Source organism: Papaver somniferum, chromosome 4 (genome assembly GCF_003573695.1).
Source record: "Papaver somniferum cultivar HN1 chromosome 4, ASM357369v1, whole genome shotgun sequence".
NCBI classification, from domain to species: Eukaryota; Viridiplantae; Streptophyta; class Magnoliopsida; order Ranunculales; family Papaveraceae; genus Papaver; species Papaver somniferum.
In genome coordinates, this window is record NC_039361.1 from 56455783 (window position 1) to 56472302 (window position 16520).

Genomic DNA, 16520 nt, shown 5'->3' on the forward strand with positions numbered 1-16520 from the left:
CTGCAAACTGGGAAGAACATGTCGGTAATGTGTCAAAATATCAATAGGTGATGAATGCTGGGTTATCAATCTTCTCCGGTAGAGTTTGAAATGGTCCACAAAATATATTTATTTTATTTTATTTTTATACGATCCGTCTAAATCTAACTTGTTTAAGGTATTTCTGGAATGCATTGACAGTGTAATTAAACAGAGTATCCCTGAAATTTTATGTAAAATAGACATGAAGAAAGCATTCACAACGTGAATTGGAATCCTCTCTTCATCATTCTGCGTAAGCATGAATTAGGCGAAAAATGGATTAGTTGGATCATATGGTGTGTCACGACGACTCAATTTTCTATCTTGGTGAACAGTGCTTCTTCTAATAGATTCCAATCTTCTAAAGCAATCAAACGAGGTTGTCCATTGTCACCGTTCCTTTTCCTGTTAGTTGCTGAACGAGGCAGTTGCTAGAGGAAATATCCATGGATTTCAGGTTAAAAGAGGGAGGTATTATTGTTTCGCATCTACAATTCGTAGACCATACAATTACTTTCCTAAATGTTTCTAGGATCGAGTTGAGACGTCTACATGTTATTCTTGTGATTTTTACAAAGGCAGGTAGGATCACGCTCATAAGGACTTCTTTAAGAGCATGCCCATTTACTTTATGTCTTTGCTGAAAATCCCAATGTCAGTTGCGAACAAAATTAACTAGATTATGTGTAGATTCCTTTGGGGAGCTGAAGAGGGGCAAAGAAAAATGAGTTGGGTATCGTGGAAAAAGGTTTGCAAGTCCAAGAAACAAGGTGGATCGGGTATAAAATATCTAAGATCACTTAATAGATCTCTCCATGCCAAGTGGATTTCGGGATACTCTGAAGAAAAATCTGCACTGTGACGAAAGATAATACAAGAAAACACCAGTAAAGATCCTGATTTTATTGTTCTCGCAGAGCCTAATTTTCTGATAGGTAGGAGTTGTGGATGGTCATTTTGAAAGCTCGATCTGACCTTCAGAAATGTGTTTCTATTAAAGTAAATAATGGAGTTTCAACAAGGTTCTGGGATGACTGGTAGCTCGGTTCTATACGACTGAAGGAAAAGTTTTCGCGTCTGTATGCATAAGAATGCATCGATGACTGAGCTAGTCACAACAAATGGCTATATTCTCGAGTTTAGAAGGCTAATTAACGCAACGGAGAATTTTGATTTGCTGGAACTTAAGCTTGACATCAGAAACGTGACCTTATCTCAAGGGAATGGTTGCTTGGAAGGTCAATTCACAACTGTGAATATTTACGGCAATTTCGTTTGGGAAGACTTTGACTTCAGATTTATAAGTAAGTTGTTGTTTTCTACTGTCCCACCAAAGGTGCAATTTTTCACTTGGGTGCTCTCCATCAATCCATTCCTAAAAGGGAAGTTCTTTAACATAAAGGCATTTCGGTGCAATCTAATGTCTGCGTTGTTTGTGGAAAAGATGTAGAAACTATTAGTCACTTGCTATTACAATGTGATTTTGTTACTTCCTTATGGAATTACTTCACTGTTGCTATTGGGGTACTGTGGGTGAATGCTAATGATGTGAGACAACAACTAGAATCGTGGAAAGTCAGCAACTTAAACGGCAAACACATGAGTTGGAATAGGTGGATAACTCGGACTGAGTAGAGCTCTGTGAATCGGCAAAAATTTTCTTCTCAGATCTCGATTTCAGTGCTGTTTCAGGTGAAAAATCTTAATTGTTTCTTCTAGTTTTTTGATTTACAATGATTGATGGGTATTAATTGAAGGTTGGTTGATGGATTCTTGTCCTAAAAACACTCTGATTAATCAAAATAAGTCTGAAATGGGAAATTTGGGTAATGAAAACAATTTTCAAAAAATTCCTTCGATTGAATTACCAGATGATTTGTATGAAAAAAGTTTGGATCCATGGAAGTTTTCTATTATAGGGAGGCTTGATTTACAGAAGATTAAGTTTGTAGATGATGTGGTTATTCTAAGAAGTCAATGGTAGTTACAGGGAGATTGTCGGGCAGGGTTTTTTTCACTATAAAGCTTGATAATGAAAAAGATAAGAAGTTGATTAAATCACAGCGGTGGGAGGTGTTGAATCAAATATTACAAGTTAGAAATTGGGTTTCAAATTTTCGACCAGCAAGTCAAAGAACATCCTGAGCAATGGTGTGGGTTCGTTTTCCTGGATTGGGATTGGAATTCTGGAATGAAGGTATTTTGTTTAAAATCTGCAAAGAATTTGATACTCCAATTAAGGTTGATAATGCTACAACAAGGTGTGAAGTGGGTTATTATGCAAATGTTTTGGTAGAAGTTGATTTTGCTCAACACATTCCTCATAAGATATGGATTGGAACTAAATATGGAGGTTTTTTTCAAGATGTTTTGATTCCTGATTGTCCTAAATATTGTTCATCCTGAAAATTTGTTGGTCATCTAAATGCTGAATGTAGATTGGAGAAATATAAAAAGGTAAATGATCAGCAAGAACAATCTAAGCTTCAAACAAAAATAATGGAAGGGAAGAGTCACACAAAGGAGTTTCCTGAGCCTTTTGATATCTGTGATTTTTCTTCTAAAGAAGATTCAGTAGTGGATTTTATTCAACATACTGTTTCACCAAGTACTTCAAGTGTTGAATTCTTACAGCAAAGTAAATTTAGTCCTCTTGAGAATGTTGAAAGTGTATAAGTACCTGCAGAAATAATCAAAGAAGTTTCATCTCCAAAATAGGTATCAACACCAAATGTGGTATCAACTCCAAATGTGGTATCAACACCAAATATTGTTTCATCACCAGAAGCAGTAAAAGAAATGGAAGTGAATAGTAATATGATTCCATTTGTTGATGGAATTAATGATACAGTAGTGAATACACCAGTGCAAGTAACATCTTGGGCCAAGGTGGTGGAGAAAGAAATGGTTATCTCAACAGCTAGTACATCTAATGCTAAAATTTCTCCTGAGCAAATTAAGGTAATTAAACAAGCAACAGTAAATAATAAATATAAATTTAGAAAGAATCCAGGTAAAGGGGGTACTAGAAACCCTCAAACTAAACAATGAAGATAATTTTCTGGAATGTCAGGGGCCTAAGAAGATTAAGGGCTCAGGAAAAACTTTGGTGTTTAGTAAATCAATTTAGTCCTTATTTAGTTTGGGTTGCTGAACCAAAAGTTAGTTGTAGTGCTTCCTTCTGTCAAAGATTAAATCTCCCCGGAATGGAAAAAATGGTAATTCATAACTCTTGTCAAGGTAACAAAGGAAATATTTGGTTGTTTTGAAACAAATGTATTGCACATCCACAAGTTATATCAGTTTCTAGTCAAATGATAACAGTTAGTATTGCTGATGTTTTAGTATCTGGTGTTCATGCTCATGTTAAGGTTGTTCAAATGAGGTTTTTGTGGTCTGAAATGCAACTAATAAGTGATCTTAACAAGCCATGGATAATTCTTGGTGATTTTAATGCAGTAATTTCTCAAGAAAAGAAAGTTGGTGGTAGATTACCTAATATGACTGCAATGTTGGATTTTAGTGAATGTATAAATCAGTGTGAACTTCTTCCTGCTCCAAAAAATGGTCTTCAGTTCTCTTGGTCTAATTGTCAACAAGGCTCTAAGAGGATTTTATGTAATTTAGACAGATTTCTATTCAATCAGAAATGACTACAAGTGTATGGAGATTGGGGATATAAGGTTGGAATGAGAATAGTTTCTGATTATGCTCCTCTTCTGGGTGGATGTGCAAGCATTCCAAATCCAAAAAATACACCTGGGAAATTTCAGAAGATGTGGATTAGCCATCCCAATTTTATGCAAGTATTTTCTGAGTGTTGGGAAAAAAAGAATTACTGGTGATCCTGCATTTAAATTCTTACACAAGTTGAAGGAACTTAAAAAGGAGCTAAATGAATGGAATTGGAAGGTTTTTGGAAATGTTCAAGTAAATATAAAAGAACCAGAAGAAAGAGTTAAAGAAGCAACAGTGATATCTGATAATAATCCTTTTGATGAAGATGTTCTCAATGAATTAGTTCAAGCTCAAAATGAACATGCAAGTAAAGAGGTCCAAGAAAATACTTTATTGAGGCAGAAATCCATAGTTAAGTGGATTAAAAAAGGAGAGGCTAACACAAGTTTTTTCCATACAAATATGAAGATAGAACTGCAAGGAATACAATTGCTGAGATAGAAGATAATGATGGAAATGTACTTGCAAATCAGGAGTTAATTGTTCAATACTTGGTAAATCATTTTCTAAAGAAATTTGAGTATACTCTTGTGGAAGTAGCTGATGAATTGTTGGAAGTAATTCCTAAAGTTATCAATAAAGATGATGAAAGAATGCTTAATGTTCTACCCGAGGAAGAAGATATTAAGAAAATAATTTTTGAGATGGATCCAGAGAGTGCTCCTGGTCCAGATGGCTTTTCATGTATATTTTATAGAAGTTGTTGGGATATTATAAAACAAGATTTAGTTGCAGTTATTCAATTCTGTTGGAGAAGGAAATTTATTCCCAAAGGCATGAATTCAAGCTTCTTATTCTTGTTGCCTAAAACACAAGTTGCAAAGACTGTCAATCAATTCATACCAATAGGTTTGAGTACTGTAATCTTCAAGATATTCACAAAAATAATCACAAGCAGAATGAGTGAATTAATGAAGAAGCTGATATCTCCTAAACAAGTAGCATATGTAAAAGGAAGAATTATTCATGAGCAAATCCTTCTAGCATCTGAACTTGTGAATGAAATGAAATTTAAAAGAAGAGGAGGGAATGTAAGTATTAAACTTGACATTTCTCAGGCTTATGACACAGTGAGTTGGGAGTTCTTGATCAAAGTATTAAAGCAATATGGTTTTTCAAATGATTGGTGTGAATGGACAATAACTTTGTTCAAGTCAGCCAGAATGTCAGTTTTGGTGAATGGAGGACCCTGTGGCTTTTTTAAATTTGAGAGAGGACTTAGATAGGGAGATCCATTATTTCCAATTCTCTTTGTGCTTATGGAAGATGTACTAAGCAGAAATATCTCAGCTTTGGTAGAGAAAGGAAAATTGCAGCCAATGGTAACAAAAAAAAGGTATTCATCCTACCCACCTCTTATTTGCAGATGATGCATTCATTTTTAGCAATGGAGGTAAGAAGAGTCTATTAAATCTTCTTAAACTTCTAGATACTTATCAAGCATGCTCTGGTCAAGTTATTAACAAGGTTAAAAGTAAACTCTTTGTGGATGGCACTACACAACAGAGGAAAATTTTGATTAGTGAACTTGTTAATATGGAAATTTCTAAATTTCCAAATAAGTATTTAGGTGTTTATTTGACTCCTGGAAAGATTACTTCTGCAATGATTTGACCTATACTTGAACTGATTCAGAAAAAATTGGCAGCATGGAAGGGGAGATTGTTTTCATTTCAAGATAGGTTGGTTCTGGTAAAATCTGTTCTTTGTAGTCTTCCCATTTATAATATATCAGTCTACAAATAGCCTTTGTCTGTGATTAAAGTGTGTGAATAGTTAATTAGAAACTTCTTTTGGACTGGTGATGCTGAGTTAAGAAAGTTTAAAACAATTGCTTGGAAAAGAGTGTGCACACCATATGAAGAAAGTGGTCTTGGCATCAAAAGATTGGAAAAAATTAACAAATCCTTATTAATGAAAATAATGTGGAAGATTTTAAATTCAGATGAAGAATGGGCACTATTTTTTGCTGCAAAATTTAAAGACATAAATGGGCAATGGACCTGTAATTGGAAACAATCTTCAGTTTGGAAAAGATTAAAATGGGCATGGAACACTCTAAAGGAAGATATTAGATGGAAAGTGGGATATGCATCAAGGATTTATGTACGGTTTGATAATTGGTTAGGTGGAAATTCCATAATTGAAGATATTGGGTTCACAGTTTATGTGAATAGTCATATCGGTATGAAAGTACAAGACTTAATTCAAGAAGATAACTGGTGTCTTTCAACTGAAATACAACAAATCATTTATGTGAATTCTTTGCCTGTAATAAGGGGTGGTAGAGATCAGTGTGTGCGGACTGCTAGTAAATATGGAAATTTCTGCACTGATATTGAAGTTGAGAAAATCAGGGATAAAGAGGTAAAGCTTTCATGGCCCAAGTTTATATGGCAACATTTTCTTCATCCTATCATAGCAAGTAACATCTGGAAAATACAGCAAGAAGTATATGTAGATGATGAGGTAATGAGAAATAATGGATTTGAAATGGTTTCTATGTGTTGTATATGTTTGGCAGCTCAGGATAACATGAAACACACATTGTGGGAATGTGATTTCAGGGTTGCGGTGTGGAATTGGTTGAACACAGTTTTCTGCTTTGCAAATCCAAAATCATTTGATGAAGTTTGTATAGCATCCAAGCATAAAAGTCCATTAGTCAAGTAGGTTTGGATGATTGCAGCTTGTGCAACCATGAAAGAATTGTGGTTTCAGAAAAATGCAAAATTGTTTGAGGAGAAGAAACCCAATCTGAATGGTTTTAAAGGCAGAATCAAATAACTGGTTCTTGAAGGGGGTTATAGATTGAATGGAATTAGCTAAAATCAACATTATGATTCTCAGGTGAGGAGTTTCTTCACAATCTAAGGGGTGAACAGAATCAATACGGTGTATTGCTATAAAAGCTGAGTTTAGGTTGTGGACTTAGGATAAATGGGCCTGACTTTATGGCCTTGTTTTCTGTTTTTTCTTTTTGTGTCTGTAATGTTATTTTGGTCAGTTCTGTAACCTTTTGTTTTAATTTTTTCTATTAATAAAAATGTGATTCAGCAAAAAAAAAAAAAAAACAACGACAAACGCAAGACCATTTGGCCAGTACTATCATATGTTATCATGTGGGAGGTATGGAAGGAACGTAATAGACGAGTACATGGATCAAGACTTATGTCCATAGAAAAGATCAAACTTCAGATTATACAAACATTGATTTTGTGGACCTCAGAGAAAGGAACCTTCCGTAACTATTCTATCTCGCAAGTCTTACTCCATCGGGAGAATGTAATTAGGTTGTAATCCGTCTTGTCATTCATTTTGTTCTGCTAAACATAGTTTTATTTTCTTCTTTAATATAATTTTTTTTTCAAATCTAACCTAAATCACCTATTTTAATTTAATTGGATCTGACTTAATAGGTTTTTTTTAGAGCAAGATATGACTTAACTTACTTCAAAATATAAGAGATTGTGGTTCGAATATGAATCATGGAGTTTTGTTCCCTCATTCAAACTGGTTCAAGCCAGAAATTAGGTCTGAGTCACGTAGCGAGTCATATCTAATTAAAAATAAAAAAATAAACAACCTAACATCTGACTTGCGTCGAGTCAGGGATCAATTCAGATCCACATAAGCGAGTTAGATGCTAACAAACATGATGGATCTATTTAAATACAATTATCCATGTAAAACACCAATTCAAATGAAGGATTAAGGTATCAATGGATACTGACTACCCAAAACCGAAACCGAAGCATATTACATTTTAATATTAAATGCCTTTGTCACTCAAGTATATGTATAATCGATAAACTTTTCATTCCTAATCGGTTATATCCGAGGAACATAATGACATTGTCTGCCAAAATTTAATTTATCTAGTTTCAGTTTCGAATTTATCTTATTCTCGATTTTTTGTATTTATTTATCAATATAGATATTAGTTAGTATAATTGCATAAAATTAAATTTAAACTAAAGTACATGTGAAAATAGAATTTTTATTATGTTTTTTATTTTAACATTCAACTGGTGTAAATATACGACAATTAGAATTTTCGTTGGACACTAGTAATAGATTTCAAATCATATGCTTACTGAGCGAAATTAGATTGATTAACACCCGCATGGATAACCAATACCTTTATTAGATAAGGCAGGTTTGGGATAACTGAAATTGTTAAAAAAATTATTGTGATTCTCTATATTCTACGGTGCAAATAAAATAAGTAAATATTTAAGAAATTATATTTTAAAATCTTTTTTCGACCCTATTTGAAATAAGAGAATGCATGTCCACATCTACGAGGCAGTTTTAGTAGAGAACGTTACTGGAATCAATACGATAATACTGAGTATAAGAAGAAAATTCAAATTTCCTCGAAGAAGTTGGAAAAATTGCATATATCTATTTTATATGTTGTTGTTGATGATGATGTTTTTGTATTTTCAAGTAGTTTAATAATGAAAAATAACTTAATTAGAAAGATAAATAAGATGGATTTTAAATTTTTATTTTTTTGCAGTGGAAAATATAATAGTTCTATTAATAGGGATATAAGCAAAGTACAAACCCCAAAAAGAAAAGAAAGAGCAAGCCAAATAAAAGACTTTTATCGCATGTAAGCAAAACAAACTATGTTACCAAAGGCATGCGCAAAGAGCAATCCATGAAAGATCCCTCATGAAAACCCACCAGTATTTAAGCCCAAGATTACATTTAATTTTTGAATGAATTAACCGGTTTAGTTGTGAAATTAATTATTGTAAATGAATATTTAAAACATAAAAACATTTGAGAAAATTTGATTTTTTTTTTAAGAACATCAAATTAGAATTGGGGGATACGATGACATATATGCTGATTCTAGTTTGATGTCTTTCTTTTACGAAGAGCACGAAAAATCAGTATTATAGGGTGCTCGTATCAATTGGTTTAAAAAAAATGCTCTAGAATTGGTCGATATTGACATTCATATCGATTGATTGTTACCTGAAAAATAAAAAAAATAAATTACAATTTATTCGTACATATAATAGTCGATTTGAATCTCCACATCGACAAATTATACGTCGATGTTGAAAAACATCAATCACAATCGTGTATGTATGCCCATATTATCCGATTCTCAATTTATCTACTCTTTAATCTATATATTTAAATTCATACACAGGTTAAGAATGAGTTTGATTTCATACTCATTCTTAGATCGGATATGGATCATACTTGGTTTGAGAATGGAAAAATGGGTATGTCCATAAGAATGTCAACAAATATTTATAATCATGTCCCAATTTTAGCATACAAAACCAACAGAAAATGGGTATTTCCTCAAAGTTACTATGGTGCGATATGAATTTTCACATTGGCCGATTTTGTGTCGATCTTTTACAACCACAAAGAACTTCTAGAGTGATACGTCGTCGTTCATGTCTACATTGGCCCAGGATAAAAAATAATTGTTGTTGAAACTACTACGAAGAACTTCAAAAACAATCGATCGTCGTTCATGTCTATTTAACCATTTGTTCTTGAAACCACAAAATTTTAATATTTTTCTAAAAAGTTTGATTCAAAAATAAAATTGGTTTGAAATAGAAAAAATTACTAATTTTGATTTGTTTTTAAAGGAATGCAAATTGATTTAAATAGACTTGCTTTATTTATGGATATGCACATTGAAGTTCTCCCTCCGTCCTATCAAAGATGATCTTTCCTATTTAATTATTAGTCCCTCCAAAAATTGACCTTTATAATTAAACAAGGCCATATTTCAAAAATTACACTTTAAAGAAATATTGTTATTAAATCTTAGTATAAGAAAATGCTCTTATTTTTTTCGTTTTATATTAAATGCCCAAACCCTTTGGAATTCCGTTAGGGCAAACTAGATCGGTCAATTTCCATTGAAAAGGCCAAAAGTGTACAACACCTAACTACCCTTCTCAATCTCTAACACCTTATAATCAACATCGACATCGTACAATTTAACTCTTCTTTTTTATTTACTAATTGGTTTTCTTTCTCCATCCTGTTCGATTGATTTCTTATCAACATCACCACTAGTCCTTGACAACCAAATTTTGAAGTTCCAAAATCACATTTCAAAATCTGAAGTTCGATTGATTTCTCTTCTTCTATATATTCTGTTTTTCTATATATTCTTGGAAATATGAATTAATTGAAGAAAAATAAGAGGAGTAAAATCAGTCGTGGTTCTTATAAGAACAAAAACAGTCGCAAGATCTCAATATCCTTATGTGCATAATTCTTTCTGCCAAAGAGGATTTGACTTCTCTTTTTTGTTACAGTAACTCTGCTTGCCTTGATTGTTACTTAATTTTATGCGTTTGGGGGGTTAGGGTTTGTTCTAATTATCTGTTCTTACCTGGTATTGTACAGAAAATTCGAAATTAGGGTTCGTCGTTGCACACTATTTGTGGGTTGTTCTTTTAATGTTCAATTTAAAATTCGTTGTAACATGCTAATTTAATTTAGTTTCAAAATTAAGGTATGATTATGATAAGGTATTGGTTTTGACTATTCCTCTATTCATTTCTCAGATTGCAATCTATAAAATCCCTTTATAGCTGAAAAATAATTTTGCAATTATGATTACTATTCAGTGATTAATTTATTTGAAATTCCGGTGCATGGGTTTGCCTCGTGTAATATATATAAAGAGGGAGGATCCATGAACACTCTTAGATGGATAAAGTTGGACAAGATTTGCGCCATTTTCTCTGCAAAACCCAAACGATAATGAATTTAAGTCTAATATTTTGATGGTACATTCTTCTTATAAGACTCTACATTCCTACAAAAAATGAGCACAATTTTAGATATATAAAACTACCATTTATCCCTTTGAATATCAGTCGTTCAAAATTACCGGTTGAAATTAAGATCGGTAGATGGTTAGGTTTGCTATCTCGAATTGTGCTCATAATATTAGACTTAAGAAGAATATACCATCAAAATATTAAACTTAAATTCATTATCGTTTGGGTTTTGCGGAGAAAATGACGCAAATTTTGTCCGACCTTGTTCATTTAAGAGTGTCCATGGATCCTCCCTCATATATAAAATCCTTAATTATAAGTACTGAATTCAATTTAAGTCGTGTACTTGTCTTGATTATCCATGGTGTTGTGGACCGATACATTATGAATTTTTATAGTGAAGAATATGAACATCCAACTCGGTTCTTTGTGCCGATTCTACTCGATTCTTTGTATCGATTCAACTCGATAGTTATTATTAGGTTTGAGTCACATGATTCAGGGGTTTAAATTTCTTTTTACCGAAGCCGATTGACTGCCACGTACACCCTAACGGTCGTTAGCCGTTTTTTTTTTTAAATAAAGGAGGAAAAGGTCAAGCTATGCGCATTTAATATATAATGAAAAAAAGAGGTATTTTCTTAAATGCATTTCCCTACATGTGCATTTTATTAAAAATTCCTAGAATGTATGTACAATTTGATAGTTATCACTCATGTTTACATTCGTTATGTAGATGTTTTAAAATTCTTTTCGAAGATATAAAAGTTATAAATATCCGTGACATAGTTCGAGAGATATTTCATTTCCAAATTTTACTTTTCTGTTATCCATAAGAATATAATTGGAAAAAGTAACTAAGAATATCTCCCTCTCCTCTTTGCCTTAAAAATTGTGCGAACTTAAAATACGCAATCTTTGCCAGGCTGAATTGGGACTTACATGATTAAATTTTAAATTGGGGGCTAGTGATTTCCACCCGGCCATGGGATATGGATAAGGGGTGTCTAAATATAGTAAAAAGACTAGATTACCATAACCTCTAAGATAGTGACACACGTTAACCTATTTTTATATATATTTAGATTACTTTATTATATTTTTTGATTATATATATTTTTTCAATATTTTTTTTTTCTTTTTTCATAGTCAGTTTTTGTACTCATCACAGGCGATCCATCGGGAGCATGACGACCCACTTAAATTCTAGGTAAAAATAAAATAAAAATAGAATCGTTAAGAGTCTTAAATTTTAATCACGACGACTTTTGTCAAGTTTGAAACGAAAATGGGCTTGTACAATATTATCACAGTCATCACCGTTATAAATTCCTTGAAAACTATTTTAAATTTTAAAACTGAAATTGATCATGAAAGTCACTAGAAGTAAAATTTATAGACCATAATGATTCTTCTAAGTCGTCATGTAATGAGTTTATGGACCATGCGATTCTACTTAAAAATTTAGAGGTTTAATTTCAATCATGACGATTCTTCTCGATTTCGAAACAAAAATGAACCTGTATAATTTTCCTTTATAGTCGTTGACGTTCTAAATTTTAACCATGTTGACTCTATTTAAATTAGAAATCCACCATAAAAATATTGTCATGGTTTATAAATTCGAACCATGACAATTTTTCATGCAAATATGGGTAACAAAAAATAAATAAATTAAAAGTTAATTTTTTAAAAAGAGTAAAAAGATGATTATCTCCTAATTAAATAAGATTAATCTTAATTAAATTAAGGAAGATTAGATATTACTAGAAAATATATCGATGAGGGGTTATAAAAATTATTTCTAGTTGACCCGGCTTTGTTTTATTCACTATCCTCCATTCAAATCATGCATCCCCATATATAGCCAGACATCTTTGATGGCACAGACGCAGTATACAGATTATATTAGCACTGAAAGTTCTCTATACATTATTACGGTTTTTTTGGTGCAAAATCTCGGGGTTTTATTTTGTTTTTTGGATTTTTGGTTCTTTTGTAACGTCAAACCAAAACCAAAAATTTAGAATGTTTTTTTCTTCAGATTTTTGGGTTTCTTCATTTTCTGGATTTTTCGGTTTCTGGTTTCTGGGTCTGTTTGTTGATTTGGACGTATTCAGACTGGGTTGAAGACCGAACCATGAAAAATCCTAATTAGAAGTGTCTAGATTTTATATTAGGTTTTGATAGAAGGTAATGTAGTAGTTTCCCTAATTTAGACAACCTCGATCTTCTCTAATAAAATGGATGCTACAATTAGCCGGGTACTAGGAAGATCAATTATTTTTATTTATTTATTTTTGACCTCAGTCTTATAATCTCTACCCAGTCCAGCAGATATGGCCAATATGTCTTTGTAATTTTTGATCTTAAGTTCGACTTATCCAAAGCTTTTGGTAAAATGAACTGGTGTTTTGTTATTTTCATGTTTCGAAAGTTAGGTTTGGTGTGTTTTGGTGTATGAATGTATTTCGAATGCGCACTCTACTGTCTTATGGCATAGTGAACCTGATATACTCTTTCATCCATCAAGAGGCCTCGGACAAAATGACGAGGGTACCAAGTACACCAAAATGTTTTCGATATCAACCTATATGACATACACTTTCATGATTTAATACAAACATAGACTGTCAAGAATATAACAACTATAAGGTGTACACTTGGTATATAGATAAGGTATCGAAACCAAACCTAACTATAGGGATCAAACCCAAGTACAATTACTTTATTATAACTAAAATAATAATTCTAATACGTAAAGTAAAGTAAAAGCACATAACAAGATTTTGTTAACGAGGAAACCATAAATGTAAAAGAAAACCAGGGACCTAGTCCAGTTTTGAATACTCTCAGAATTAACCCGATATACAAAGACCAAAATCAACTTCGTATAGTTGAGACCAAGTAAGCGAACTCCAAGTTACCTAAATCCTTCAGTATCCTTGCGCATACTACCAATCTGGTCAATGCACGTGAATGTTAAGATGGAGTCCACTATCTTAAGTTGTTTCACCCGCTGTGAAGACTTCAAGCACTCAACTCATTTGGATCGTAACAGTAAATGACTGATCTGTATTTGTTAATCGCTCGAAATCTCAAGAAGTAAATCATAAATATATGTTGAGTGATAGACGCGTTTATGTGTCTATTTTGATCTCAATTTCATATATTGTTAGTACCCATTTCTGTACTTATTTTGGCATTTTGTGTCTTTGCAGGTTTTTTGGAGAAATAAGATTTTGCGGCGAAATTGTCACGAATAGTGGTTTTTGCGCTCGTGGGAGAAAATTACTATACGGACCCCCATTTTTGGATAAGGGGTACCTTAATTATTAAGGGGCAACCAATTGATAAGGGGTATCCTCTTTACTACTCACCACCGCTTGCTATTCGCACCCAACAGTGGATTAGGGGGACACCATTCTTCTTCACGATTTGAATTCTCAAATTTGGCGAGAGATTTGGATTTCACGGACAGAAATTAGGGTTTGGATTTTTGGAGGTTTCGGACGAGATTCAATCGCCAGAATTTGGTTCATGGACCTGTTTGGATTTAACAGGGATGCTATGGGCAATTTCTTCGATTCAATTGGGCTGGATAATTGGTTCTCGTAAAATAGGGGAATACCTTTCTCGGGTTTGTTGAGACTTTCAGGAGAGAACTAGGGAGAGATTTAACTGAGGATTTTCACGGGAATGGACTACTATAGGCCTGTTTTGATGGAACAAGGAAGGTAACTTGGTTAGATTCTAAAAAGTAGCGATAGATTCTCGGATTAGTTAGAATAGTGGATTGGAGATTATCACGGGTTTATTTGTGGAAGTTGCGAATGGAGGTAAGCTAGGATATCTTCGTGGGATTTGTTTGTATCCTAGGAAGAATTTTTAAGTCTTAAATCAAACCTTAAATCAAACCGTGTATACATATTTTCTTTACTTTTAGTGTTTTCTATTTTTAAGTCTTAAATCAAACCTTTATAAGCCCGAGTTGAACGAATCTTTTTATCACTATCTACAACACATCAATTTTTGACGTTGCCGACGCGGACTTTTTTCTAGGGTTTTAGATTTATTTTATTTTTATTTATTTTTTTGTTATTATTTTTGTTCTTTTTTATGTTTTTGGGTATTTATCTTGTGTCTACAGGTTCTGGATCATAAAGAAAATTGAGCCAAAGAGTTTGGTGATTTCATAAAGACTTGGAGCTAAAGATTAAAGCAAAAAGAACAGAAAAGAAGACAATTTTATTTTAGACAATTTTAGTTTAGGGTTTGTTTATTTTCTTTTAGAAGAAAAAAAAAACTGTATTAGGGTTTATTATTTTTGTAATTTTTATTTTCTTTTTGGACTTTTGGACTTTGGGACATTAATTTTTATTACCCTACGGAAGGGTACTTTAAATATAAACTTTTTGCAGAGAAGGAGGACAATTACGATATTGTCTCTGCACCTTGGGTTCATACACTTGACATCGGAGTCAGTGGCCCGAGTCGACTACAACCGATTCATCCCCCGTCTGGAACGGGAGGTAAGATTCTAAACACTCGCGAATCCCCTGTCAGCGAGTTACTGGACTCCTTCGTATGCATATATGTTGAGGGCTGAATGCAGACATTTATTTTTCTAGTAAAGGGCAAGGCCTGGCCATACAAGATAAGGGTTCGGATTTCATCACCGTTCTCTTCTTTCCCGCTTTAGGAACACGTAACCTACGCGAACCTAAGCCTAAAATTTCTAGAACGAGACCGATAGGGTAACGAGCTTAACAGGAAAGTTATTCGGAAAATATTGGTTACTCTTTTAAGCATACTTCGAAGTTCTTGACGGTTTCTGTAAGTTGAATGCGTGACTGCGCCGCCTTGTAATACCGGTGAGGCCTTGGGTATCAAAGCTCCACCGAGCTTCCCTCGCATCTATTCAACTTACTTTAACTCGGATTGATTCCAGAGGGGTTTGCTTAAATTGTAACGAATTCTCGTTCGAAGGATTAGAAGCTGGTCTAGAAACAATCTAAGTGGAGCCATCATGCTTTTTGTTTGCTAGAAATCAATAGGTTTGATTTGGTTGAGTCGGCCTTGATCTGTGTTTGCTTACCCTTACAATTTAGAAAATTCTATTGTATGCCTGAACGTAAAAGAGATGCACTAGGTAGATTTGTTAAAGAGAAACCTAGTAGTTCTAAGCGTCTCGATTACCTTAATCTAGAGAGTACGACTTTTGAAGAGTCTATTTTTGAACGTCCTTTGACTGAGAAGAGAATCCATGTTGCTCCGATAGCGCCAGAAATGGCAACTTTGAAAGCTTTGTTGAATCCAACTAGGACTACTCGTCCCTCATGTATCAGGTTAGCTGAGACGGAGGCAACTTATGAACTTAAACCTGGGACCTTACAGCTGCTCACAACCTTTTTAGGGAAAGAAAATGAAAACCCCTATTTCCATGTTAGGGACTTTGAGGAAATTTGTAGTACCCTCAGGATTAGAAACCTAGATGATGATGCTTTGAAACTTAGGTTATTCCCTTTTTCCCTGAAAGATAAAGCTAAATCGTGGCTATATAGTTTGGCTTCCGGGTCAATCGAAACGTATGAACAACTTACATCTACCTTTTTGAACAAGTTTTTCCCTAGGCACAAAACATCGTCTATTAGGACGCAAATCTGCACGTTTTCTCAACAGGAGGGAGAAACTTTGTATAGGTATTTGGAAAGGTTCAATGATTTATTAGCCCAATGTCCTCATCATGGTTTAGAGAATGTTAGGTTAGTTCAGATCCTTTATGAGGGTTTAGATTATCCCACTACAACCACAGTAGAATCCATGTGTACTGGTGGATTTGAGAACCAAACAGTTGATGACGCGATGACATATTTGCATGAAGTCGCCGAAAAGACCCAACAATGGGAAAGTAGTAGGGGACCCCAGAAAATAATTCTTCTCAGCAGAGAAAACGTTAATAGGGTAGAAGGAGGCTAT

General features: G+C 33.6%; 1 protein-coding gene and 1 pseudogene across 1 annotated transcript; one reads left to right on the forward strand and one right to left on the reverse strand.

The window, feature by feature from the left end:
* Window positions 1-3335: 3335 nt before the first annotated feature.
* On the forward strand, window positions 3336-4985 carry LOC113272560. The gene is made up of 3 exons (XM_026522379.1): window positions 3336-3639; window positions 3758-4066; window positions 4168-4985. The coding sequence occupies exons 1-3, from the start codon at window positions 3336-3338 to the stop codon at window positions 4983-4985; spliced, it is 1431 nt and encodes a 476-aa protein (XP_026378164.1).
* An 11209-nt stretch (window positions 4986-16194) lies between these two features.
* On the reverse strand, window positions 16195-16294 carry LOC113276701 (annotated as a pseudogene).
* Between the last annotated feature and the right edge of the window lie 226 nt (window positions 16295-16520).

What these genes read in the sequence shown, in the direction of transcription:
- LOC113272560 (XM_026522379.1), top strand. Translation starts at nt 3,336, where the DNA reads ATGATAACAGTTAGTATTGCTGATGTTTTAGTATCTGGTGTTCATGCT. An exon ending in AGGCTCTAAGAGGATTTTAT is followed by an intron (nt 3,640 to 3,757) that starts GTAATTTAGACA and finishes TGGATGTGCAAG; the next exon opens with CATTCCAAATCCAAAAAATA. An exon ending in AGCTCAAAATGAACATGCAA is followed by an intron (nt 4,067 to 4,167) that starts GTAAAGAGGTCC and finishes ACAAATATGAAG; the next exon opens with ATAGAACTGCAAGGAATACA.